Raw genomic sequence first — 27706 nt, forward strand, 5'->3', positions numbered from 1 at the left:
GAAAATACACATTCACCTTATTCCTGTCACCCTCATGGCACCCATGGGTAATTAGGCATCCCCATGAGGGCGAAGGGTGGTTCAGTCCATGGACCTATCCCAGAAGTTATGAAAGAGTTTTCCCTAACTTCTCCTCATTCTTAACTCACTTTTATATTATTTCTTTACGTCTAGGTGGACACTGACTTTAGTCATACATCTTAGTCAGTGGGGGGTGGTCGTACCTTGGCAGGTGGGTATCTCAGGATAGTATCTGAAAAAACCTGGCGATGGGAACATGCGTCAGTACAAGGAGAGTGACTTCGCCGTGGCTGCTGATTCAACTTCATCTCCCTTGGTTTTCAACTGCTGTGCGGCTTATAAACTAGAAAAAAACACCGAATTCCCACCCCTGCAAGGGTTCTGACTCAGCCTGGCCGCGGGGCCTCTCTCTGCTCCACCCTCCGTTTAACCTCCCTTAGGTTGTACTGTTCGCGGGAGGACGGGATGCCGACCGCCTTCTATCCGGGAGTAAGAACCGTGTTTTCCCTTATAAATTCCTCACAATCACCTCTTTATCCGCCGTCATTTTCCCACGCCGCCCTCCGGCCGCTCCCGCCCCTCAGCCGCTCCCGCCGCTCGCCGCGCGGGGGCGCTGCGGGGCGCGCGGCGCTGGCCCCGCCCCGTTGCCGGCACGGCCCCGCCCCGGAAGCGCAGCCGCAGCGGCCGCCGGTCCGGCTCTGTGGCGGCGGCTCGGGGCGGGAGGCGGCTGCGGCCGAGCCGGCACAGCCATGGAGCACATCCGCACCACCAAGGTATTCCCGGTGCTGCGGTACGGCACAGGGGCGGCAGGGGAGCTGCGGTAACTGTGGGGCCGGGAGGGCCCGCCCAGTTCGGTGCGTCCGCTGCGGGCGAGGGCGTTGTTGTTTTCCCTCCCTCCTGCTGTTTTGTGGCTGGTGCCTTCCCGTGAGCCGCTCTGGAGCGGCCCGTGCCGCTGGAAGGGATGGAGCGCTCTGGGAGTGCTGCTCCCGTGGGGCCCCGTGTCTGTAATAACGGGAAGGCGCTAAAAACCGTGGTGTAGGGGTTTTTGTGGTGGAGTGGGGAATGGGAGAAGCGAGCTGGAAGGGGATTGCAGTTGTTCTGTGTGCTCTGGATATGGTTCAGCTTTTTGTAGTTTTGGAGGCAAATCGGTTATGAAAACAACTGATTTGTTTTCTCCTTTTTGAAGACTGCAGTGTGTGTGTTAAATACGCAGGCCGTCAGTGCGTGTATAATGCGTTAGGCATATTAAAAAATATGCCAGCTAAGCTGTGGTTGACGTTTTTTACTTCTCTGACTTTTATTTCCTATTATTAGTGTGTTAGTCTTGTTTGTATGATGAAGGTGCAAAAGGAAGGTCTCGCTTCTTGCTGTGGCTAATTTTAAAGTAAGTTTTTAAGCCACAGCTTCTATAGAACTAAATTTTTACCAATACTTTCCTCAGCTTGCTCATCATCCCTGACAGCAAAGGTTGTTGAAAAGACTCCCAGTCTGTTGGGTCCTGGAAACTGTGATTAATTCCTGAACCTGATAGTCTGAGTTTAAAGTAGATTTATAGATACGTTTAGAAAAGGAGCATTCATAGTTCATGTCCAAGTAGCAGATTTATAACCAATAATTACATAAAGGAACAGACTTTTACATTTTTTTAGTAAGAGCTTATATAACGTTTATATAAATGTATATAGCTGCTTTCGTTTTTCATATACATGTGTATATGTGAAACGGAAGGTCTCCAATGAAACTACCATTAGTGCTACTTTATTAGTCTTGCACCGGGCTGAGAGATTGGAGATAAGGTTGCTTTATCAGCCTGTTTATTTACAAACAGAACTCCTAGTTTGTAAGCTTAATATTGTATTGTTACAGCAAGTAGCTGATTCCAAGATGAAAGCTAGGCTGAAGCAAATGAGTCTTGATGATGAGAGTATCACTTTAAGTTTCAGATCTGAAATTGAGACTAGAAAGGCTGCAGGTTGCTGACCTCTTTGCATCTGCAGGTGATTCTATTTCTGCATTGTGTTTTTGGGGCCCTGCTAGGGAAAAAAATACTTAATGTAGCAATATAATTAAGAGACAAATGAGTTCGGAACACAATTTGTAAAGATACAAGACTTTCTACTTGAAGTGATTAGTTTTATAGTTCATACCAAAAAAATGATACATTCTTAAACATCAGTGTTATGGTAAGAATTAGTGTGATACTTTTGTTACATCTTTGCTTCTCACTTTTTTTAAGCTGTTGGTTTATCAAATATCCAGACAGATTAAAATGTGTATAGGTGAGCATTACAGGTGTAGGAAGCAAGAGAAGTGCAACATGCACTGTGGGTGTTGAAGGTTGAGTTTGTGTGTAGGTTCAAGTTGGAGCTCATGCCAACTGTTCTGAGACATCCCTACTTTTTCTGATCGGACAGCCTTCCTGTTTTTTTCATTTTAGTTAAGTCACAGTGAAATAAACTTGACATAACAGTGCAGTCTTGCATAAATTAACTGCTGTGCAGGGCAGCTGTTTTCCCCAGGAGAAGGTGATGGGATAGGTTTTGTACCTCCTCCAATTTCAGTTTGCTGGGAATGTTGAAGTTAAAATTTCCTTAGAACTGTTAACACAGCTACCTGAAATTGAGTGTAGCTTTTTGTGCAACTAAAATGTCCTAGCAGATTTTATGTTGAAAAAGTGAGGTCAACTTAAAAATCAGAGAGTTTTATATTTAAGTATCATCAAATGACCAGACTCAGTTTATTAAATGCTGTGGTGAAATAAAGAGTATGTGGTTTTGCAATGAATCTTGATAGTATCCTTAAGAATATTTTAAAGCAAAATGTGGTAGAAAAGACTAAAAATTCTTCAGTCAAAGCTGTTTGCATATTTGAAGTCAAATCTATATTAATGAAAATACTGTTGGATTTTGCTCTTGGAGATGGAAAGGTTTGCTTAGTTTGACTGCTAAATCAAATTAAACAACAAAAGAAAAAAGTGTATTATAAGATGAGTACCCATTTAAACTGGTTTGAGTCAAGTTTAAATGAATGTATCATCTATGGAGGCTGAATTAACTAACATTTCAGTTATCTTTAAGAAAAGTTTATCTATGACTTCGCTTTCAGAATTTTTGAAGACTTTACCTAGGTAAGTGGAAATTGGAGCACTAATGCCTGTCCTCATCTAATGTAGAAATACAGCTTTGAGAAAAGCTGCCTTGTTACACAGAGGAGAAGGAAACCTCATGTGCCAGGATTTTGTGGGTTGTGTTGCTGGAGCAGTTTCTGTGCACTTCTCAATTGGCTGGGGAGGTGCAGTGCCTGGTACCTGAGCAATTATTGCTGCAGATCTGCCCAGTATGAATTCTGTGTTTTGACTGTGGTGTATTCACCTATGCTACTCTATACCTGAGGACTTGGTGGTTTCGGCATAATGTATTTTGATGTACTGATGGATGTAGTTTCCATTTTTTTTGTTTTATAAGCTGCAATCTAGAATATTATCATAGTGCTGGCTCCTAGTATATATTTGTATTTCTTTCATTCTGTTTTGTATTCATTCAGTTGCTTTTTAACTTTTAAAAGCAAAATTAAGCCTTTCTAGATCATAAGAAATACCTGATTTTTTTTTCTGTTTTGTATGTGCTTTTAGTAGGTAAATACATCTGAACACAGGAATTAAAATGGCTTAACATCAGCCCAGTAGATATGGGCTCTCCTTGTCACCTCCTCTGGGTGTTGGTCTTGCTGGTGTGGAAGTTTTTGGAGTCCTGCCATGCATTTAATGGTAGCACAGACCTTTAACTTGGCATTAATGAGACAGTGCTGCCAAGAAATAGAGGAATGCATGGAGATAAGCCATTTGCCACACTCCTTTCCTGTTCTTGCACACAAAGAATCGTGTAATGCTTGTTTCAAATAGAGCACTCTGTGGAGCCTAGAGGTAGGAGGAGCAGATAAAATACAGGCTATCAAAAAATAGTTTTTCTTTTGAAATATTTTCCATAGGTTCGAGATAACAATGTTGATAGAATACCAGAAGTTGTTGTTGGCGCTTGCAAGGCTCAAGCCTGAATTATCTGCTTCAAATGCCAGCAGAGTCCTTGAATTTCTAGGAGTTTTTTGTAATTTTTAGTATAATGCTTACATTTCATTAAAAATGTATTTTAACTATGAGGCAAGGTTATAATAATAAAGATTTTTGAGGTTGGGGAATTTATAAAAGACAGTACATAGCTAAAATGGAAGTCAGGAGAGCAGAATCCTTGTGGCTTTGAGTGTGCAGACAGCCAATAAAGCATGTTGCTGAGATCAGCTGTTAATGCAGTGCTGGCATTTCGATACCAGGAAATTGTTAGTGTGCGTTTGCTGTTTCTTGGGGAAGCAGCCCACCAGCTTAGTAATTAATAATTCTTACTTCTAAAAAAACAGAAACTAAAAAAAAGCTCAATACTTTTGTATTGAAACAGGATATTTGAATTAGTTGGTCTTAAAGCTTGTGACCACTCTAGTTTGGCCTTAATAGCCTTGCGTGTGCTGTGCTACGTTTCCTACCATTTTCAAAATTATTGCACAAACTGCCAAAACCTTTTTTAAGTTAGAATTTAAATTTCTGCAGAAATTCAAAATTAAGTTTTATTCCCCCCTCTCCTTTTTTGTTACAGGTGGAGCAGGTGAAATTACTGGATAGGTTCAGCACGAGCAATAAGTCACTGATGGGAACTCTGTACCTTACAGCAACTCATCTGTTATTCATAGATTCAAACCAGAGAGAGACATGGGTAAGGGTAATGAATGCTTATGGCTCAAAGGCATGGATTCACCAGATGCATTTCTTCTTCCTGATCTAAGGTTGAATTTGTTTAGTAAAATATTCTTAGCTGTTCTTTCTACTCTCGTTCTTCATGGTATTGTAATAGGTTAATAATTCACAGGTTATGCTCTTGCGTGACACTGCTGCAGTTGAAATCAGGTCATGTTGAAGATTTTGACTTCTTCAAGCTGCTGTAATTTCTTCTGTAGCCTTCGCTTGTATTTCTGAATGCATGTGTGGTGGTTTTCTTTAAATAACTGACTTGCACCATAATTCTGAGGCAGGAGTGGGAGACTGATACGTAGGTTAAGTGTCAGGTTAAGAATTTCAGAGTTAACTTGTAAATAGATTCTGTCTAGGTTAAACGAGATAAAAACCGTAAGATCTCATATTTGGGGAATATTGAAGATAACATGCACCTTTTTAGAGCAGTAAGCAGCTGTTTCTTCACAAGTATTCATCTCTGAAATAAAAGGTTTCAGATGGGGCTGCAGCTTCTTGTTGACCAGTACCGGTGTTGTGCAGTCAAAGTTGGCTAGTACAGTATTTCCCATCAATTTTTATGCTCAGTGCCCTGATGGCACACATATGGACATCAAGCTGTGGCTCCCACTGGAGAGCAGCCACCTGACTTGAGTTAGTGCCTTAAGTCTTCTGTCCTCCAGGATGAAATACCATCTCCCTGGCTGTCCTTTTTTTTTTTTTTTTTTTTTTTTCTGTAGGTGTATTTTCCTTGATTACCCTTAATCTTGTGTCCTGGTTATCTGACTAATGGTACTTTCAAGACAATTAATTTTTTCTATTATTTGTTCTTGTATACAGTGTACAACTTCATACAAACCAAACTGTTGCCATTTCTTACAAAATGGGTTTTTGGGGAGAACATGATTCATTAGCATTACTTGCTTGCATCTCCCTATGCACTACATTAAAAGGTTTCATTTTGGGGAAATTGAACCTGTACTCCCAAGTACTGCATTTCTAATGATAATGCGAGTACCAAGTATAATTATCATAATGTCTCCAAGATAGTCTCTTTGTAAATGCATATTTGGCAGCATAGTTTTCAGATGCCTGTCAAATTCTGATCAATGTTTAAGAGGATTTGATTGCTTCAGTGAGGTAATTGAAACTCTATCAAGAACATCTTGTACAGTTGAGGTAATGTATCTGTGCCTTTCTTCCCACAGCTGAACAACTGCTACTTTCTATGTATTTACCTAAATCTTGTGTAGATTTGCCACAGAGATAAATCTGTGGAGGGCTTTTGTATGTCCGTTGCTGTGACAGTGCTGCTAAAGTGGTCATAAACATTTAGCTGAGAAACTGTCGTGTTTATCTAATACAGTAGGTAATACAGGAGATGTTTTCCTTATCTCCTGTTCCATCTGTACCTGTTAAATGCTGGAATGCTGAAATCTTCAGGATCTTCTGTATCTTACATATGTTGAATTGTTTTCCCTTACTTCCTTTATTTTGTCTGAAAATTCTGAAATTTGTTTTTGTAGATCCTTAAAAAATATAGATAGCCTGTCTGGACACAGCCTAATGAGATATAAGTCTGTCAGTTAACAAAGTTAAAAGAAGACTGAACAACTACCATGTAGTTTTACATCTCAGTTTTGTGTATAGAAGGACACTCCAAAATGACAGAAAATAATAACTAAAGTTTTATACATTTTACTGTCCTGATCAAAATGGCATTCTTGGATTTCTGCATCTAAATGTATTTCTTTTTATAACTGACTGACAAAATTAGTCAAAATCCATATTCAGTATTGCTTAGTGTGTTGTCTTATATCTGCTGATTTAAATAGTATGCTGTTCTTATTTTTCCTCAGCATGCTTACTCTGAGTTTTTGTATGTCACAGATACTACATCATCACATTGCTGCAGTGGAAAAACTTCCTTTGACTACTTCTGGCTGCCCCCTTGTCATCCAGTGCAAGAACTTCAGGATAGTTCACTTTGTTGTACCTAGAGAGAGAGATTGTCATGACATTTATAATTCTTTGCTTCAGCTCTCCAGAACAGGTAATACTGGTAGCTGAAAAAGACTTTGCAGTATATGTGTGAATAATAGGTTGGGGTATGTGTGTGTGTAAACTATTTATCTCTTTTTTTAAGCACACATTATGTAAAGTCTCACATGGGTTTCTATATAAATAGGTTTTTTGATTAAATATTAATCTGCATAAAACTTCAGAAGTTGTGTTGTCTGGCTTTTGTATGTCACTGATATTCCTTAACAGAATGAGAGATGCCTTTATGGTTTTTCTGCATTTCTAGTGTTGTTCCTGAAATTGTGAATATCAATGTGTATAGTCTCTCTTAATTGTGTGTTCCATAGATTAAAAACCCACTAAGAAAATCAGTTGTTACTAATTTCATGCAGTTTCAAAAATAAAGCTGAAATTTCGATACTAAAATAACATTACCAGTTCAGGTTAACAAATTTCTATCAGTATGGTCTTTTTCATTTTCTGCTTTGTGTTTAGAACAGTGCAAAATGTCATCTGTCATAAATAGATAGCATACTGGGAAAACAAAGTTTTTGAAAGCCTTGCTTTTTTAAGGAAAACTTTAGAACTTCTGTTTTTTTAAGGTCAGTAGATGTAAATTTCAGTTCTTGCCTCCCAAAATAGTTCGTTCTTTCAAATGCTATGAAGTGTCCTAACAATTCTGCCTTTTGCCTTAAGTTTGTCAGTCTTCATTTTGTGACCCTTATGGCTTTAGAAATGTCTCTTCTGAAATAGGTCAAGCCCACTCAGGAAAACTTCCATAACCTACTTCTGCCTAAGTATCTGTAATTGTGTCAGTTAACTGTAGAATAGTTGCGGAATAGATATTTCAAGCATGTCAAGTGTCTAATATTTTGTCTTGCTTCTGTGAATCTTGAAGCCTGAGACTTTCTCTCCATTACATATTCTTTACCTTCTAGCAAAATATGAAGAACTCTATGCCTTTTCTTATAATCCAAAACAAAATGAATCTGAGCAAGTCAAAGGTTGGCAGCTTATTGATCTAGCAGAAGAATATAAGAGAATGGGAGTGCCAAATGATTACTGGCAGTTGTCTGATGCAAACCGTGATTACAAAGTAAGTGTTGTAATGGAAGCATGCTCTGCTCTGCATGTGTTTCTGATCAGGCCTATAGAAAACAGCTTAATGCTACGAAATCACTTGGATTTCAATATAAGCAAAAACTTGGAGGTAGAGAGAGTTAACTCCTTAATCAGTGTGCAATCTCACAGCTTCCTAATTGAAGTTTTTCCCAAGGCCTCATTGAGAAAGCGTGTGTGCAGGGATGCGTGGGTTCTTTGGGACTGTTTGGAGAGATGCTTACCTGTGTGAAACCCAGTGCCAGTGATTCTGGTGCTCTGCAGCTTTGTGATGTCTCTCTTAACTGAGCAGGTTTCTTCTTTAGCATTTTGCAGTGCTGGTTATGGTGGTGTGGCTGATTCTGAGATTAGATTTCATCTTCCTTTGTAGTCTGCAAGTATTAAAAATGAGGGGAATGAATTCAGTATTTTATTTGAAACACATTCTTAGCATTTCTGCTGCAGAGTTGCACTCTTGATAGTGAATGCTGGTATGGTGATGCTTGTCAGTATACCTAGGATACCAGTTTGTACTACTTTAATCCATGGCTTGTCTCCTTTGAATAGTTTACATTTGTGTAAAGAAATATGGTAGTGTTTATCTTTTGTGTCTTAATTCACCTTACATCTTTCAAATTGAATATGATAAAACTAGGTTAGGCTTTGTGTCTTGCCTATAAAATCCTTTCTGTGTATCTGTGTCTTTCAGATTTGTGAAACCTATCCTAGGGAACTTTATGTTCCCAGAACTGCAAGCAAGCCCATAATTGTTGGTAGCTCCAAGTTCAGAAGCAAAGGAAGATTCCCAGTGTTGTCATATTATCATAAAAATAAAGAGGTAGAGTGTGACTTCCTTTTACTGTAAATGTACTGGAAAGTATTTCTCAACATTTGGCAGTAGTTCAAGGGTTGGTGAGGAGGTTCAAGTACAGTGACTTGTATAGCAAGGGTGTGACTCAGGATAACCCTGAATACAGCTGACAGGAGTGGTGCCTAACAGGATGTGGAGTAAGCCTAGCCAGTTTAAAAGAAATCCTTAAGTAATCAGTTGATAATAAGTTGAATCTACTAAAGCTTTCAAAAACTAACATTAAGGTAACTGAGGATAGCTTTTTCTTAAGGGATCTGTCTTCCTTGATATATCAGGTATATAATCTGTTAAGTCAAAATGGTAGGAAAAAAACCCCAAACAGATGAACCAATAAAATAATACAATTGGTTCTTCAAGGAGTTACTAGCATGGTAAAAAAATTCTGCAGGGTAGGAAATAAGATTTTGCAGAGGGTGGTGTAAAGCAGCACATCCCTGTCTCAGCTGTGGAAGAAGGAGTACTGTCATCTTGCGGAGTTAAAGAATTTGTCTGATGAATGTGAAGCTACTAGATGGATTTGAACGTAATTACATTATTAATTGAATATTGGAAGATGTTCCTGATACCTTCTGAAATACAACGTATCATTGAAAATTACATTACAAAAATTGCATTAGATGATAACTAATTGTGCTTGCAATAGTAAAATCATGCCTGCATTTGTAAAACCACACATAATTCGTTCCATATTAAAGGAGTAACTTGCTTTCCTAAAGTGTAATTTTTCCAGTCTGTACTTTTGTGAGTGTTTATGTCAGTTATGTAAACTGATACCTTGCCCATGAGGATGAACCTGAAAAACTGATTTGATAATCTTTAGATGAATCTTTTGATTTAGATCTTTTAGATTAACTACTGTGTTTCAGGGTTTCGAAGGGATGTGCTTAAAAAGTTGGAACATCTGAACTTTATTCAGTTTGCTGGTGCTATCTGCTGAATGAAACATTTTGTTTCAGTGTCTTTCGAGATTTTGCAAAGCACTTCAAGTACAGATATTAAACTGATGCTGATTTGTTCTTTGTTGTCTGTGGTAGGCTGCAATTTGCAGATGCAGTCAACCTCTCTCAGGTTTCAGTGCCAGGTGCCTGGAAGATGAGCACATGTTGCAAGCCATCAGTAAAGCAAATCCTTCAAATCGCTACATGTATGTCATGGATACCCGGCCAAAGGTAGGTACTTCAGGTGCTACAGACAAGCCTCTCCTCCTGAACATTGGAGTGGAGGGATAGAATGTAATTCTGAAAAATTTCGAGCCAAGAATGAGTCCATCATGAGCAAAAATGTTTTAAAGATAAGGTTAAGCCTCTCTATTCAGGTATTTAATTACTTGCTTTCTTAAAGAAGTTGAACCTCTCTCAGTACTCAGCTGGAATTCACTGAATATGCTGCTGAATTTTAAGAGGGGCATTTAAAAATATACTTAAATCATAGTAAAGAAGTGGACATTTGAGTGGGATCCAGATAATTTTAACTGTTTGAAATGAAATTCATGAAATGGTGAGCTGTGATGGGGTTTGTTTTGCAATGGGAGAGAGTACTATGTTTTGTGTAAATGATCTCTACAAACTGTCTCAGAAAGGAGGAAGTGGAGGAAATTCTGTTCTGGCATTTTGAAGTCATCGTAGAATGGCTTGAGTTAGAAGAAGTCTTATCTCCAAACTCTCTGATGAGGTTGTTCAGAGCTCTATCCAATCTGGCTTTGAACACTTCCAGGATCCACAACTTCTCTGGGCAGTGTTTTCCAGTGCCTCACCATCATACTTCATCGCTATCTAATTAAATTGAATTATATTATTTTATTAAGTTGAATTGTGTTATAGCCTGTGTTACAATGTGTGGCTAATTCTCACTCTTTTGACCCATCTTCATTTCAATTAGTATTAATTTCACTCAAGTGTCTGAACACAGGAGCTGAAAATGTATAGGTCTTACTCTTTCCTTTGTAGGTGAGATGTTTGTAGCATCTTTACTCAGAAATGTTTGGGCACAAGTAAAGACTTATTAGTTAGGAATATGGAGAAAAGAACAGGAATAACTAAATGCATTATTCAGATATGTCAGCTCTAAATATAGACTACTTCATTTTTTTAATATGTATATACTGTCCTTTTCTTACATTCAGTACATTCAGTGCATTCAAGCTGATTTGCCACAAACTATATTAGAATCTATTTATGCTATGTGCTCTTGTGTTTTTTTCCCAATGTATTCAATTGAAATTGCTTGACTTTTGTTTCTTAATTTGATATTTTTATTCCAATAAGATTTTTCAGTATTTTTATTTTCCTCTTTTAAGCTTAATGCAATGGCTAACAGAGCTGCTGGGAAGGGCTATGAGAATGAAGACAACTACTCAAACATTAGGTTCCAGTTTGTTGGCATTGAAAATATTCATGTAATGAGATCTAGCTTGCAAAAACTCCTGGAAGGTATGTTTTAACTGTATTAAAATAGTGTATTTGAAAATAAAGTGAGTGTTTTTCTGAAGTCTTAAATAATAGGTTACACAAATTGCATTGACATTTCTATAGTTTATTCCAGGTCTGTGTTTAGTATCAGTTTGATGTGCTCTGTGGTAATAAGTTACCTTAAACCACCACCTTCAAACTGTAAACCCAACTGAATGGAGTTATTTTGAAGAAAATTCAATGACTCATATGTCTTTAGTGAGCTCTGTTAATATGTCAGTGAAAAAGACTGCTGTGTTTTCCAAAAATTTGAGCTCTTTGACTTGGTGAGCCGCTTGTGTGGTTGTTGGTGTTTGTAGACAAGGGGGCGGGGGAAATGTGAGCCACTTCACCATACCACTGCCTGCCTCCTGGTGGTGAAAATGGAGATGCAGAAGTGTGTTCATAAATGCTGTTCATATTTTATTTAGGTAGAGAGCTGAGAGAAAATTTAAGATACTTTGTGGATTCTGCCATTAGAGTATGGTGGCAGAAGTGAGGCTTCCAGAGCTGACAGACAATACATGTGTAACTGCTTGGCTTCTGGAATTATGAAAGTATTTCCAGAGACAGAGGTTTACACTTGTATGGAAGCCTGTTTTGATGAAGACATGCTGTTACATTGACCAAGAAATCTTAGAGACTAGTGGTGTAGTCTTCATTTTCATTGATCCTGGATGTGCTGCTAACCTATTTTTCAGGGGCTGTGCACAGAATACTGCTGAGCTTTGATAATGTGGATCTTTCTGGTTATTCCTGCACGTGTTTTTCTTAAAGGAAAGATGAGAATCATGATCCTGAGCTTGAGTTTTTAGATTTGTCATAATCTCCCTTTCTCTTACTAATACATTCAATTCTAGAAAACTAGCTAATAAAACTTGATAGTTTTAATTTAAGAGACCTGCTCCTGTGTAATAATGTCTGATGCAGAAGTGTGTGCATCACAGTTAAGCCTGCCAGACTTCATTTTTTTTCCATTTGAATTGGCATCCCACCAGCAATATGTACTAAATACGTGTCTGTAACTTTTTTTAAGGATGGAATATGTTTTAGTTTTCCCTTGTATGGAGAATTGGTTTCTTTAAACACTATTGAATAAAATCATGAGCAAACTCTATTGCTTGTTTTCTACGTAAGCTTTTGGTAAATGAACAAAGTTGTTTTACCTCTGCTCACTCTGTATGATTCACTACAGTTTTGCCTAATGTCACTTTAGAAGTAGGAGCATCTTCAGGGGTAGGCAGGATCCTTAAAATTTAGGGATGTGTGCAATAATTTATTATTCAGCCCCTTGTAGAAATTTGCCGACAGTGGGATGATCAGGAAGAAAATGCCATGAGAATGGTTCATAACTTAAAATGAGGAAAATGCCATTTAGCTTCTGTGTACTCACTGGCCCTGAATGTGCTGAACTGAATGTTCTCAAATCAGAGCGTGATACCAATGACACTGTTTGTTCAAGCACCACTGTAACTGGGACTACCCTCAATTGTTTGGGATTTTTATAACAAACCACTGTTATTCATTGTTTGGTGTGTGTTCTGCTCCTTGGCTCTGGGTCTGTCTGCCTGATTTCCTTCAGAATCTAAAGATTCCACTGGAAAGCTGAATATGACAAAAAGTCCTTCCCAACATCCTTTTGTAATGGGACTACACCATGGAGCATGTTACAGGGATTTACAGTGTATTCTTTGTTTTGGATTCAGCTGTTAGTTCGATATCTTGCATGCAGTAGTTCAAAACTTCTCTAACATAGTTTTATGCGGTGTGAACACGATGACTGTTGATCAGCAGACTACAACAGTCACAGGAGAAACTTTACATAGACTAAATTTGTAGTTCTGACATTTAATACAAAGTTCAGTTTTTATATATTTAAATTACAATATTGCATAACAGGACTGAACTCTGATAAGCAAAAGGGTTTTGGGTATGTCAAGAGGTAACATTTCTGCAGAAAAAGTTTGGGGAAAAGGCTCAAAGGATTTTGCAATTTGTTGCATATATTTTGATGGTGGAAGTATGTTAACTGAGGGATTTAGGTGAATTATGTAGAGTTTTCTGTATAGGGCAAGGGATTATCTAGGTTTTTTTTATTTGTTAAAAAAACAAAAAACAACCCTGCCTGCAACCTGCTGGTTGCTTGTTGCTTCACTCTGCAGGTCTAGTCACCTTCTGAACTGCTGCCTGAGGCTTTGCTAGTAGCATGAGTAAGGACAATCAAGCGAGGGAACATTGAAGTTTTGGGGCTCATGTGCACATAGGGCTTGTGTTTCTTATGGTGGGATCCATATAGGCAGAACTATCTTGAATCCTATTTATTGGGAAGTAGCTGAACTAATTTAGTAGTACTATAAATGGTAACATTAATCATCTTTGACCTTTTAAAAGACCATAAGGAACTGGAAAATAACTTTTATTTTCAGCATGTTAGAGTTGGAACAGTATCAATGCAGTTGATTTGATCACCAACTAGTATAAGATGTCTGTGTTAATTCACAGAAATGGAAAGTAACTCCTGGGGCTTAACGTATGTGTTCCTATCTCTGCCTTCATTTATAAAAATAGAGAAATCTAGCTAGAAGGGGGAAATACTAGTGGTGAAATATTTCTGCCAAGCTGAAAATTGTGATCAGAAGCAGATTTTTGACAGCAGTATCTGGGTGAAAACAAACTGAGGGCTGGAAGCCTGTTTATTTTCTAGCTGAAAAGCTTGTGCTTTCAATCAGAAGTTACAGAATGTGTAGGTGTGAAGAGTACCTCTAGACATGGCTTTGTCTCTCCAGTTCCTTCTCTGCAGATGTTTGAATTTCCAGATACTTCACTGTTTTCAGTTTCTTTCCTTTACCATAGAGTGGTGGATGGGTTTGTGTATTTTTGTGATCAAGTGTATGGAACCACTGGTAGAGAGAATAACTTGATTCTTCCAGGTAGCTCACATTCTCGTCTGATTCCTTCCATGTGCCAGATCTTTTAGAAGCAGAGCTCTTGCCTAATGATGCCAGAGGACATCATCATCCCCATAAGACAGGGGAAAGCTAGCTTGCTTTTACTTCTTTTACTGATATTTACAGACTAACCTTTAAAAGTAGGTCTTCTGTCCTGGGGTTTCTTGATGCTCTGTTACCTCATTGTGCTGTGGTTTGCTAGGTAGTTTTGTAGATGATCTGTGGGTTTTAGAAGAGGTGCTGCAATACTTACTTGGAAGCCTGTCATTCTTCTGGTGTTCAGCAGCACCTGGCACTATGAATCTTCCTGAGCAGTGGGGCGTGGACCAAAACTTGTTTGACTGAAAACTGAGAAACATCTAGTACAGATACAGGAAAGCTCTTGGAGGCAGTGATTAGAGTTTGTAGCCCTCATTACATCAGGGGATTTGAATATGAAGCTGCATCACAGAATGATTTGGTGAATTTTGTTCTCTATTTTTGCTGCTGACTCATTTCCTTCCATGGCCAGAGATAAAGATGATTTTGCAGCTGTTGTATCCCTACTGCTGACTTTCATCTGCAGAACCTTTTTATTTTCATCTGGGGCCCAATGCTTTAGAATCATAAAATCATTTAGGTTGAAAAGGACTTTTAAGATCATCAAGTCTTGCTGTTAAGTTAATGGAAAGTAGGCTTCCACTGTGGAAGAGGAAGGTTCTTTTAGAATTACACATAGCTGAAATTACATTAGTCAGCAGATTTTTATTTTTTTTTTAGTTGCCAGAAGTTTGTCATATTTGGACAGTAATGTAACTGTTTGAGTTACTATTCAAAATTGTATGAGGTTATCTGTCCAACATGTGAATTGATTCTGTGTGAGAATCTTTCAATCTACCTCTGTATCTCTTGCTGCTGCATTGCAAGGCATCTTTCCTTTGAGTTCTTCCTTGCTCTCTGAATTGACATTTTTGTTACAGGATCCACTTATATTAGGGAAGAATGATAGAGATCAGTCAGAAATGTAGTGTCTCAAGTGTGAAGGTAGACAAAATTTTAGTGATGTCTTTCATCCCTGTGTTCTTGTACTGCACTTACTTGATTCTCTTGAGCAGGGTGGAGGTGACAAAAGTCATGCAGTGTGACTACTCTGAGCTGTGTGTATTGTCTGGATGCGGCTACTTCCCTACTACTAGTACTAATTAGGTATTTCCATGAGTCTTTGGTATTTGCATTGCCTTCCTTAGAAGGAGCAAGGCTTCTCGATGGGGATAACCAGTATATTTACGTGAAATGTTATTTTGTCAAAAAGACGCATAGATCTTACTCTTGCCACTCATGGTTATATAGTTCAACAGACTTGAATTTTGACTGGAGAACATTTTGTTGTATCCATCCCATAACCATTTGATTAGAAATTTCTCAGGAAACCCCACTCAATTTAGAACACAGGGGATTAGATACACCATGCAATCACTCTGCGTTTTACATTGCAGGGTGTAGGTAGCTACAACTGCTTAAGGCTTTTGAACTCTTGGTTTCTTTCAGTCAGTGGCACAAGGGGTTTGTCTGTCAATGACTTTTTGTCTGGTCTGGAGAATTCTGGATGGCTGCGTCACATCAAAGCTGTATTGGATGCTGCGGTCTTCCTAGCCAAGGTAACTTGCATGCTGTGTCTTTATTTGATGGCAAGTTGACTTCCTACCAGAAAAATTATGCTTAATATTATGTAATGTGTAAAATTCTTCAACTGACCTTTTTGGAGATAGGTGTTTAGTATATATATCAGTACAGCTAATATGCTGGTTAAAGCATTATGTGTTTCTTTATGATTGGAGATATTAAACGCTCCAGCCAATGTTCTGGGTTTTTATAGATGCCGTTTGGTCATCTCGTTGGGAGGCAAAAGGATTCTTATGCTTCCTGGTTCTCTAGGTATTTTTGAAAAGTGTAACCAGTTTGGTGGTGGATGGAACAAACTATTATATAGTGTATTCTAGAAAACAGAACTGGGGCAGTAATTGTAAAGCAGCCAAGGTGGCTATGCTGACTTCATTTGGCAAGGAAGTAGGATTCTGTGAATAATTCAGAGGAACAATTGCCTTTGCCAAGTACTTAGGAAGCCAAGGGCTTGATCTGATGGTAGTGGGTAAAGAAAAACTTGGATCCTTGTTTTTGCTAGGTGAAATTACAAGGGGTTATCTCAGTTAAAAGTGGATGTTTGTCCTAAAGATGACCCTCAAAAATGTCTGAGCCAACAGGAGCTGATTTCTCAGCTGAAGTTAATAAGCATTTCCTAGCCTTTACTTTTATGTAGCATAATGATGAACAAGTGGTATCTTTAATGTGTTGATGTTGTTTGTTGTTTTTTTTTTAATCTGTACTCAGTAATGTGTAATCTAGTTATTGTTAGTTTTTCTTGTAAATTTAGTTTTATTAGGGGGAGAGAGAGAACTGAGAGCCCCTGTAGAGGTTAATTTATGCAAAGGTGGTAGTGGAATTTCTTTTCTTTTCAAGGAGTTTTCTATATTTCCATGGAGACAAGTTCCTACTTTCTGATACTATTAAATCTTTTCCTCATAGTAAACATTTTTCTAGCTTTGTTAAATAAGATGGCCTATGCTATGAGTTGGAAATAAATTTAGGTTTTTTATTTATTTACTAGCTTTTGACTTATGTCTAGAAGAGAGCATTGATTAAGAAACAACTGTGTTTTGCAGGCAATAGCAGTTGAGAGTGCAAGTGTATTGGTGCACTGTTCAGATGGCTGGGATAGGACTTCCCAAGTTTGTTCCCTTGGAGCTCTCTTGCTAGATTCCTATTACAGAACAATCAAAGGATTCATGGTAAGCAGACTGTTGCAATGTTGAGTTGTTCCTTGGTAAAGAAAGGGTGTAAAATGTTTGAGTGTGAAAGGGAGAAAGCATCTTTTTTTTTTTTTTGGTAGTTAAAAGTGTAAAATGAGATTTGCAGTATATTGATAAGTATTCCATATAGAAATACTTTGCTACTTGAAAAAAAAATATTTAAAATCTAAAAAACTGAAATACAAATAGCAGATTGCTTTAGTCACCCTGCAAAAATGTTGCAATGATTGCCTTTCGCATCCAAACGAGTCCCTTATCTGTGGCATAGAAGGATTCCAAAGTGCTTATGTGAGGTGGCACACATGCTAGATTACAGAAGCTCTGTGCTGCTGTAAAACAACATTTTTGTCTGTCTCCGAAACATTTTTAAAATCTAAAAATTAAATTCCCCCAATGATAGAGACTTAAAGATGTCTAAGCAATCTAAATTTCTTCATCTTATTATATAGACAGAAGAATTTCAGTACAATTATTCCAAATTTTAGACTGGGAAAATCAAAAATGTTCTGCAATGACAAGGCAAGGTGTTATGAGAACTCCTCAAGGACAGTACATAAAACTGGTTCGGTGTATTGTTTAGAACTAACTGCCACAAATATTACAAGCACTGAAAGTGAAGTTGAGGAAGAATTGGAAGAGGATTAATCTGTTGTGAATAGTGAGAATGTGTGTAGTAATCTTTAGGGAAGTAATTTAATCTTCTTGGGTCTTGAGTAATCCTTGCTTTCAGTTGAATTTCTGTGAAGGTCCTGTGCTCTTTTTGGTGCTTGATAGTGTGACCGAAGTGATAAAACAAGATAATGTTGATATGAACAAACTTACTGATATAAATGTTGGAAAGAATATTTTATGTGGTTTTATGTAAACTATGATAGCAGTCATACAGTACTAACATTTTTCTTATTCTTTGCCACAGAAAGTTAATAATCTACTAGTGAAGTCATGCAACATTTTTCTTAAAATTATAAGTTACCTGATTAGCAAGTTGCTTAACTTTTTTTACTGGATTTTTACAAATGTATTTTGACAATCTTGTGAAAAACTTCCAAGAAAATAAACTACAAAGTGATAAATAGTTCTTTCTACTGTAACTTATTGGACTCAGATTTAAAGTATATCGATAACCTGTGGGATTAATACTTGTAGGTGTAAGATTGAATAATATTTTACATGATATTTTGGGTTTTTTGCCCTCTAGGTCTTGATAGAGAAAGACTGGATCTCCTTTGGACACAAGTTCTCTGACAGGTAGTTCACTCCTCTGATATAGTAAAGTATATACAGCAAACCGAGCTAAGTATTCTTAAACAAAAGACAGCTTGAAGATATTGCCTTTCTAGCCACACTGCACCAGTTCAGCAGTAAGCTGTTTTCAGTAGAGAAGGCACTTCTCTTGCTGTCTGCAGTGTATTGCAGTTTATTCATATACCTATTAGATAATTGATTTATATTGCAGATGTAAATTTTTAGTGCTACTGGTGCTTTGCTTGCAGAAGTTGAGGTCTGCACCGATGTACAGACAGTGCAAAACCAATCTAAAGCTACAACCCAGCTATTTAGGCAATATGAAACACACAGTTTTGGTATCTTTAAAGATAAGTTTGCATTTATGTTTGCTTTGATGATGAAGTCACGCCTACCTTATATGTTAAGAGTTCTGTTTTTTCCCTTGATCTGCCTGTCATCAGCAATGACAATAGCCTTGCTGCTATTTACTTCTTATTAATTTGCTTTTAGCTGGTATACTCTGCATGTTGACTGTGACATTATTAGACACAAAGGAACTTAACTGTCTTATGTTGCTATTTTGTACTTAGTATAGATGTGTGATTACTTATAAGTTAGAAAAACAGATTAAATATAGACTTATTTCTATTCAAAAATTGCCCCAGTTCTTGAACTTAGCTGCTCAATTTCCAAATCAAAGTTAGTGTCAAATGAAGGTGCTGTCATCTAAAAACAATTGCAGCTAAGACTTTCTTGATTACTTCTAACTTAAACCAGTTTCAGTCTGTTTGTGGAATCTTTTTCAGATGTTGTCAGTTGGATGGTGATCCAAAAGAGATCTCGCCAGTGTTCACCCAGTTTTTAGAAAGTGTGTGGAATCTGACTGAACAGTTTCCACAAGCCTTTGAGTACAATGAAGCTTTCCTCCTTCAAATCCACGAACATGTCCATTCATGCCAGTTTGGTAACTTCCTTGGAAATTGTCAAAAAGAACGAGAAGAGCTAAAGTAAGCAGGCATACTGTAATGTGTCTTTTGTTTATTCTGAAAGACTAAGAATTTCTGTGAATCTTCTTCATTTTAGACTCTGAGTAGAAGGATTGGTAGTACTGAAACCTAGGTTGAACTGCATCAGGGAACAGTAGTGCTTCTTGTGTTTTTGCATGCTGAAGACAGTCTTTCTAATTCTGGTAGAAAATCACATCTTCCTTTTCATAGGGAAAGTTAAGGTTTTCCTGCTCATCTGGGTTTTTTTTTTTTTTGGCTTTTTCCCCTCTAAAATAGGTAAGCTTAAGTTTGGAAGTATCATGCCATATCCTCTCCCAGTCTCTTCTTTGGTAACGTTAAAATTCTTGCCTGCTCATGACTACTCATTTAGAAGTATTACTAGAATATGTTCAATGCAAAACTGTGAAGGTTTTATAAGTTCCTCTTGCACTGTATTTTAAAAGTACTTATTTCAACTAGGCAAAACTTGTATACCATAAGCAGTATCTTCTGTTTGTTTGCTTGCAGTCAGTGTGTTGACCTCTATCTCTTTTTGCTTTAAGACTAAAAGAGAAGACCTATTCCTTGTGGCCGTTCCTTTTGGCTGAACAGAAGAAATATCAGAATCCCCTATATAATCCAGATTTTTCTCCAGAACTAACTCTTTTGGAGCCTAATACAGTATCATTCAATTTTAAGTAAGTTTAAATAAGAGACAGCATCTTTTCTTCAGCTCTGTCATTATCTTGCATAGTTAAAACCCTGTTTTGTGCAGGTTTTGGAGAAATATGTATCATCAGTTTGATCGAAGTATGCATCCCAGGCAATCTATGCTCAACCTTATCATGAATACAAGTGAGCAAAATAAACAACTGGAGGAAGACATTAAAGAACTGGAAGCTGTAAGTATTACAAAATAAGTGTGTGTACTTGTGACCTGTTCTTCAGATTGTAGTTGTTACAGTGCTGGCTTTTACATGAGTGTCACTGCTGTATGGCCTAGCACATACTCTGTGTAAAGGTGACTTGGACTTTCACTGCTTGCTTCTATGATGAGTGCTCCAAGGCACTATTTATTCTGCTTTATTAATGAACTCTGTTATGTCAAAGTGCTGCTATCAAAGCCTTACTGAAGGTAATTTTCACAGAAACTTAACCTACATTAGACTATCTTGGATAGTAAGGTATCCATGTACCTACGGCTGTGTTGCGAAACTAAAGAGACTGAAAATGTTTTATTTCTATTATAGCTACTAAAATGGAAGCAGTAAGTATTGTCCTTCTTTTAACTTTGTATGCAGGTGCATGCTGTTGTAAGTCATCATAATTATGGATCATGTATATTGTAATGTTTTTATGAAGACAGGGCTTAATCCAGAGATCAGATGTCTATAATTGATTTCTAGGTGCTGCAGTAAAGAGTCAGGAAAGGCTGATTGATACTTCTGTTAGTCAGTTAAGGTGCTGAAACTTCAGAATAATGGCTTTTAAGGAATGCAGATGTCTTCTGATTATCAGTTTTAATACTTGTGTGTGGACAGAAATGGTGAAACAACTCCTGCATATTATGTTGGGGGGGAGGGAGGGAAGCACAGCTTTTCTAGGAGGAAAGATTTTATTAGACTGATCCTACTGTAAAGTAGTGAATGCAGGTCACTTAATCTAATACTATTTCAAATCTTAGTTTTATATTTTAAAATATTTGTAGAATTGAAGCAGCAAGGTGAAGAAAACTCAAAAAGTAACCTAAAGAATAAGCAAGAGGGAAAATGAAGTCTCAGCTTCGAATTTTTTAGAACCTCATTCCAAGATCTTAACTTCACCAGAGCCTACATTTCTCCCTTGAGTGATGATGAGATGTAGTTGTTTGAAATCCTGATATAGATCCTGATAAAACTGATGCCAAGAGACACCAGTCTTCCGTTTTTAGTCTCAAATCTAATAAAATACAAACACATCAACGAACAAATCAGTTAACTAGTGCAACCTCCCAGTTAATGTGTGATTTTGAATTAAAAACAAAAACAAAACAAGCAAACAACCCAAACCATGTGACTGAAAAATCCCTTAATCCTAATCTTTCCCATTCTCTTGCTCATGGTGGCAGGAGACATCCTTTTCTCCTTTCCTGTTTTTTAGTTGACATTTTTTAGAATATTTATGCATTTGAACAAACTGTATTGGCATTTGTTAGATCTAAAGGAAAAGTCTTTCAGAAGGTTTTTAGGAAGGATAGATGGGCTTTAGATATCAAACTGCTTCGTCATTAAGAGTCTCATGGTCTTTAGGAGACTGCAAGATCCCTGCTTGCTACAGTACCAAGGCGTGTCTTCCTCTGCTTCTACTCCAGAAAGTATTTCCATCTTGATTGCAACCAGAGGAGGGGCAAGCCTGGAAGAACCTCTCCTCCTCTAGGGACATTGATAGTCATTCTTTGTCTTCTGCCCTTCTGCAAATCTTAATCAAACAGTGCTTGTAGCATCTGCTATAAACTGTGGGGGAGAATGTCGTAAGGAATGGCTTAATGTTTAACAATACTGTTATGTACTATTATATATGTATGTTATGTGTATTGTTATGTACTATTATGTAAGCTAGGGTATGTAACAGAGTTCTGCAGACACTGAGTTGGCCGGCAGAAGAAGGGGATACATTTCCTTTAAAAGCACAATATCATCAGTAAAGAGTCATACCCGCTGTTAGTAACTGTTCTTTGTATTTCAGAAAATAAAGCGGAGAAACGGGCAGTCAGATGTGGTCCTTGTGAAGAAGCAGGAGCAGACGGCTCATCCTGCCCCCGTGGCGCTGAAGTCCCCTCCGTGCTTCCAGAAAGAGCAGCCGCCGATGCCAGTGAATGACGCCGTGCGAACCATAGAGGGCAGCAACACAGCGGACAATCGCTACAGCGAACTCGTGTCCGAGTTCTCCAAAGCCGAGCCTGCCGTTGTCAGCTTGGAGTACGGAGTGGCCGGGATGACCTGCTAATTGACATCTGGCACTGTGTTCTTCTAGACTGATTAAATGGAGAGATGGGTCATTTTTAGGATGGGTCTGTGCTGCATGGCCAGAACACGATTTGTATATCAGCAAGTTTTGTTAATGTAGACTAGAACAGCATGCTAGTTGTCAAGTGTTTGCTGTTCTTTTAAGGGGGGGGAAAAAAGATGTAGTTGTCTTTTTGAAAGAAATAGGGGCATTTGGTAAGTAGTGACTGAAAATCAAGAATGTTATATCTTTGGACTTAGGTCAGTTTGCACTAAATTGATTTAAATTGTAATATTACTTTATTCAGTATAGGAAACCACAGGTGGTCTTTCACAAATTGATTTTGTTTGGACAAGAAAACTTGAACTTTCTATTTTAGGAACTGAAGCTACGTGTATATATCTCATATGAATACGTATTCCCTTGCTTAGTGTCACCCAGAACTAACTTTCAGTGCATTAAGTGCCATGGAAAAATATGACATATTTCAAATCATAAATAGTTGGCCTTAAACCTGTCAAATCAATGATTTTGTCCTACTGCAGTCTACCTGGCTCTGTTTACATTGTATTTGCTCAAATTTTTATATCCTTTGAACAGGACTGAATATAAAGAATGAAGCATGCCTAAGCTGGCACAGCCTTTCAGCAAATAGCTATATGAATGTTAACTTATCACTGGAGACTGTTTTTTTTTTTTCTTCCATTTGTTCTGTTGTTTAAAATACAATAGATTGACCTGATTTTCCTCTCTGGCAGCTCAGTAGATTCAGCGTCATTAAAGCTGCAGGTTGTCTGACCTTAAGTTTTGATTTGTGGCAAGGAATTTAAGTATAAAATAAGACATGTCACATAAGAAAACAGAACTAGCCAATAACTGAATTGTCAGATTCTTTCAGATTGTTTACTGTGTGTTGTGCAGTTGTTCAAGGTGCTAGAATGCAAGCAAAACTTTTGGAAATGTAGCCTGCTGACATTGTTCCCAATTTAAAAAAAAAAAAGGTCACGTGTCTGAAGCTCACGAGAAACTAAGTGCTTCATGAATGTTTAATTAGAAGAAAACTTTGGTTATTCATGAAAACCCTTCTCATCTTGTAAAAATTTGTCCAGCCTCTGCATATTTAAAGTAATTTTAGTATCTGGAGATTTTTATGTATTTGGAGACAGGACAAAAACTTCTAGCAGGATGCAGTAGAGATCATGGAAAATAAGAAAAAAGGGGGAAACTTACAGTTTATGTGCTTAACTATGTATCTGTTTATTCTGGTAAGGGAGAAGGTTTTTCTCAAGTTTGTCTCATGATAGATTTTCTGAACAGATAGAGAATAAGGGAGAAAAATGTTGGTGCCCAGTTCTTAAATAGAGGTATGAATTGCAACTTTAGTTATTAAGATCACTAATTATGTTAGATTAATGCTACTGATCTTTTATTTCTTGATTTAAATAATTTTTGATTTCAAATGAAAACAATTTCATCTCATCCTAATCCCTGAAGTGTGTTTTGTCACAACTACTGGTGTGCACAATTTGACATAATTTGGCAGCATTTCCCTCTGCACCATATTGAATCCAGGACTCTTAGCAAGGCCAGTATAGGTCAAGATCAAGGTGCACTTGTGGAGCTGTCTGGGAGAATCCAATTGTGACTCTTGTATTTGGTTATTAATTCACCCATTTCACTAACTTGATTTTTGAAACATAAGCATTTTTATTTTCAAAGATGTAAGCACAGTGTCATATTTAAAATACATTATACTTAAACACGTTTAGATTGTCTCCCCTACAGGTTTTGATAGTTTCATGTTTGCACAAGTGGTGCCTTACAGGGTTGCAAGAGGTTTTTGTGCCTTGTTATTCATTGTCTCCCCTTCTGTATGGACTTTATTCTGTGGTTTTCCTTTGTAAAAACATCTTGTATATTAAGCTTGTATTGTATCATAGTAGTGAAACAAACTTAGTGCTGACAATATAGGTAAGTTTTAACAATATGTATTTGTTTTAATATTTAGCTGTTCTGGTGTGCCATGTACACTTTTCCTATTTATTGTTTAGAGTTTATAGACTCAAAAGATTATACTAAGCGTTTTTGCAAGTATTGTTGTATGTTGTTTTTTCTTTAACAGCCATCTGAGTGCCCCTGTATACAAGGCTTTTGGAGAGAAGATCTGTTCCCTTTCAGTACTGTTACACAGAGTTTATTTCAGTCTTCAGGTCCTTTTTATTGGCAGAGTTCACTTCTTAGGGAAAGGAACTGGAATATGTTTTTATTTGAAATCTAGGTAGGCATGTATTAGGTTACTTTTAAAGTGCCATAAAACTGCTAAGGCACTGAGCTTGTTTCTCGATCAAAAAATACAGTACTTCTGGATCTGAAGTAAATATTTTACTCCAGTTAATATGTGCATTGAGTTTTATAAGGCTGTTTTGTACAGCAACCACCTTGTAAGGTTCAGGTAGCTCTGCCAGCTCAACCCCCAGGGTCACCAGTGAGGAAAGGTCCTGCAGAGAGGCATCTGTCTCTTCTCATTTGCTGTTTAGGCCTAAGCCAAAAGTACCTAAAGCACGTGGAACCTGTGGTGAAGTGAATAGACAGTAGTCAAGCAAGCTCCAACAGAAAGCTTGGCAGGATGGCCAACATTCAGCACAGTGGGGCTGTTCTGTGTCCTTCAAGAAGGATTTAAAAGAAAAAATCAAGCAAATTGACTTAAAAATTGTGACAGAAGCCTAGGAAACAGAAATAATTTTAATTCTTATTTCAGTGGATGAGCTTTTCTTCATCATGCATATGCTACTCCAAAAGCAGTTCCATACTGAAAGATGCCTCATACAGATCAAAATAATGTGCAGAACTCTCAGTCTGTGACATTAGTTTGTGGTTGGTATGCTTACCAGTTGATTGGGAATATAATGTCCCAGACAGAAAGTTGGTACATTTGATTCTGCTCCATAGGTTGCTAGACTTTGGCACCTGTCAGTTCTGTCCTTCATCTTAAGGACGTCTCCTTAGGTGAACTTTTTGGGTTTCTACGCTCTGTGCTGTGCTGGATCTTTTTTTGTTTTAGTGAACCAAGCTTATAGTCTCACCTGAGAAAACTGATTTCACTTTTGTACTTCAGGCAATTTAAAACATTTATTTCATTAATACCAAAAGAGTTAGGCTTATTTTTTGAGAGGCTTGCTAGTGTCATAAGGTATTCTTCAATACAATTTTAAGTATCCAACTGTTCTGTTTTGTAGGGCGACTGCCAAATCAACAGACTAAGAAATTAATTAGGCAACACTGAACTGAGCCTGTGCATTTTCTACACATGTCCAATTACTAGTGACCTAAATCTAGGGCAGAAGCCTGAAGTCTGGAGAGTCCTTTTAGAGAACTGGAACAGCAGTCCTTCCAGAAAACAGTACACCCCTATGTGGAACAAATGCCATAATAGAATGGTTTTGCAGAGGGAAAGCTAGCACAAATCGAACTGTGGCAGTTTGATGTGTCTCTGCCTCAGGGTAAGCACAGTGGAGAATGCCTTGCTGGGAAAGGTGATCTTCCTCTTTAGTGGCTGTTCTCCTGAGGCCTTTGGATAAAGTAACACATCAGTGAATCTCTGAGAACTTTCTCCTCCATTCTGGTAAACTGAGCACAAAACTGCCTACACGGTTGGGCTGAAGTGGGGCTGGGGTAGCTTGGCTTAACTACTGTCTTAAGGAAGTGATATAAATAATATAAGGAAACGCGATGTTAAAATAGCACAGGGCACATGCTGTCAACATCTGTTCTTTAGAGTGCTGCCCTGTTCTGGAGCAAATGTGACTGGCATGAGGGCCTCTCGTAAGCATGATTGCTTTCTAGTTAGTTTAAAGATAATCTGATTTCAAACTAGATCATCCCCCCACAGTGGTATTTATAGATCTTTAGGTCAGAACCTAAAGGTTGCTCTTGGAAGTCCTGTTTATTTGATAATAGTTTTAAACCTGTGGCTGATCATAGGCTAAGTGTACTGGTTGTGAAACCTATATTAACCTTTAGGATTAGATCTTTAGATTGAAGTCTGCTTGGACTTGCTTTCACCATTTACGCCACACCTTCCTCCTAGCGTTGCTTATTGTGGTGCTTGACATCCGTCAGATGTAACGGGCTTCTTAATGCTCTGGATGTTTCAATAACCTGAAAGTACCGTGGCTTTCTTCCACTGCTCTGAAGGCTCACATCAGCCTTAGTGAACAGTGTGAGTGGACTCATGCTTGATCTAGCTAGCTTGACCTGCCTCCATGTTAAGTAACACTGAAAATCAGCACGGCATCATCATTCAGTGGTGCAGCTTCTGTACGCACAACAGGCTTAAGGAAAGGGATGTAGTCGGGGACCCGTGTCACAGCATGTAGCAAGGAACAGGACACTGCAGGGATATGACTCAAAGTAGAAGCAGTACTGTGGTTTTGATGTCCAGCAGCAACTCAGGGACTTGAGTGGAAAGTCAGAGGCATGCTGCTTCTGAGATTAGTTTCCAGGTCCCAGAGAATTCAGCGACCTGGTCTGTTAAACACTTACTGTTGAGCAGTTCTGTACTGGCATCAAGGAGCAGAAAATATATATGGATCTGTGTTTCTTAATCTACTGGCTTCATGTAATAAATGTCCTGATGGTGATGTTGAAATTGGAGCACAATATCTTGTTTATTCTTGTTTGAATTTTAACTCTTGAGGTCAGTTGCATACTGTTTATAACTAAGTGGGATTATAGTTTTGGCACACACTGTTTTCCATGTCAATGACAAGTACATACATATCTTGTGCTTTGTATCTCTGCATATATTTCTGCTGAGTGCTTTTCTTGCAAGCAGGCATCCTTGGTGAAGTCCCATGATGCTGCTCCACCAAGCATTCCTCATTACCTAGGGTTACAGATTGCTTTCCTTGCTCTGTCTTACTATTGCTCTTCAACCTTACGGTTTGTCTTTATGACTGCCTGTTGACAATGTCCCTTGACAAGTATCTTGCCAAGAAAATGGCTTTAGCATTTTTCTGTCTCTCAGGGATTTTTACCCCTGAACTAGTGAACTTAAAAAACAGTGCTTACTCTCCCCTTTGGGGCTTCTGAGTGCCTGTTGACTTCCACAGTTGGTTTGGTTACACATTTTAAATTCAGTCATGGCTATTTAAAATAAGGAAATTAAAAATTTAGTCAAATACTAGATATGGCAAAGGGAAAGAAAATTTTTCACTGTAAAATATCTGGAAAGACTGGCTGTTTCACTAACATTTATTGCTCTATGTAATGCGCTTTCTGTAAAAGTCATCTATCTGTGTGCTGGGATCATGCTTGATGTATATTTCTGAAGAAACTTTAGCAAATGGAATTTTGTAACAAGTATTTTATTTGTATGTGTTTTCAAAATCCATAAGGCTTAAAATAAAAGTGATCTTAATATTGCCAATCTAACTGGACATTAAATATTAAAATAACATATATCAGCATTTATAATAACTG

General features: G+C 37.9%; 1 protein-coding gene across 3 annotated transcripts; it reads left to right on the forward strand.

The window, feature by feature from the left end:
* Positions 1 to 686: 686 nt before the first annotated feature.
* MTMR6 (myotubularin related protein 6) lies at positions 687 to 27703 on the forward strand. Of its 3 annotated transcripts, none has more exons than XM_005516269.3 (14): positions 687 to 794; positions 4665 to 4781; positions 6686 to 6848; positions 7756 to 7913; positions 8625 to 8753; positions 9821 to 9955; positions 11083 to 11215; positions 15709 to 15818; positions 16881 to 17006; positions 18226 to 18275; positions 19061 to 19261; positions 19804 to 19938; positions 20016 to 20142; positions 21965 to 27703. In XM_005516269.3, exons 1-14 carry the CDS (start codon positions 771 to 773, stop codon positions 22223 to 22225), a joined length of 1869 nt encoding a protein of 622 aa, XP_005516326.2. In that variant the 5' UTR covers positions 687 to 770; the 3' UTR covers positions 22226 to 27703. The 3 variants fall into 3 exon arrangements, with proteins under 3 accessions (XP_005516326.2, XP_014106112.2, XP_014106113.2); XM_014250637.2 differs by having other exon boundaries at positions 745 to 875; XM_014250638.2 differs by lacking the exon at positions 687 to 794 and adding an exon at positions 3130 to 3148.
* The last annotated feature ends 3 nt before the right edge of the window (positions 27704 to 27706 follow it).

The sequence above is a fragment of the Pseudopodoces humilis genome, chromosome 2 (assembly GCF_049639895.1).
Source record: "Pseudopodoces humilis isolate 2021_Gansu_Grassland_sample_001 chromosome 2, ASM4963989v1, whole genome shotgun sequence".
NCBI lineage: Eukaryota > Metazoa > Chordata > Aves > Passeriformes > Paridae > Pseudopodoces > Pseudopodoces humilis.

Bases quoted from the DNA above. Each gene is read 5' to 3' on its own strand.
- MTMR6 (XM_005516269.3), top strand. From the start codon at position 771: ATGGAGCACATCCGCACCACCAAG. The intron at 8,754-9,820 runs GTAGAGTGTGAC...TGTCTGTGGTAG, and splicing joins ATTATCATAAAAATAAAGAG to GCTGCAATTTGCAGATGCAG. The intron at 15,819-16,880 runs GTAACTTGCATG...TGTGTTTTGCAG, and splicing joins CTGCGGTCTTCCTAGCCAAG to GCAATAGCAGTTGAGAGTGC.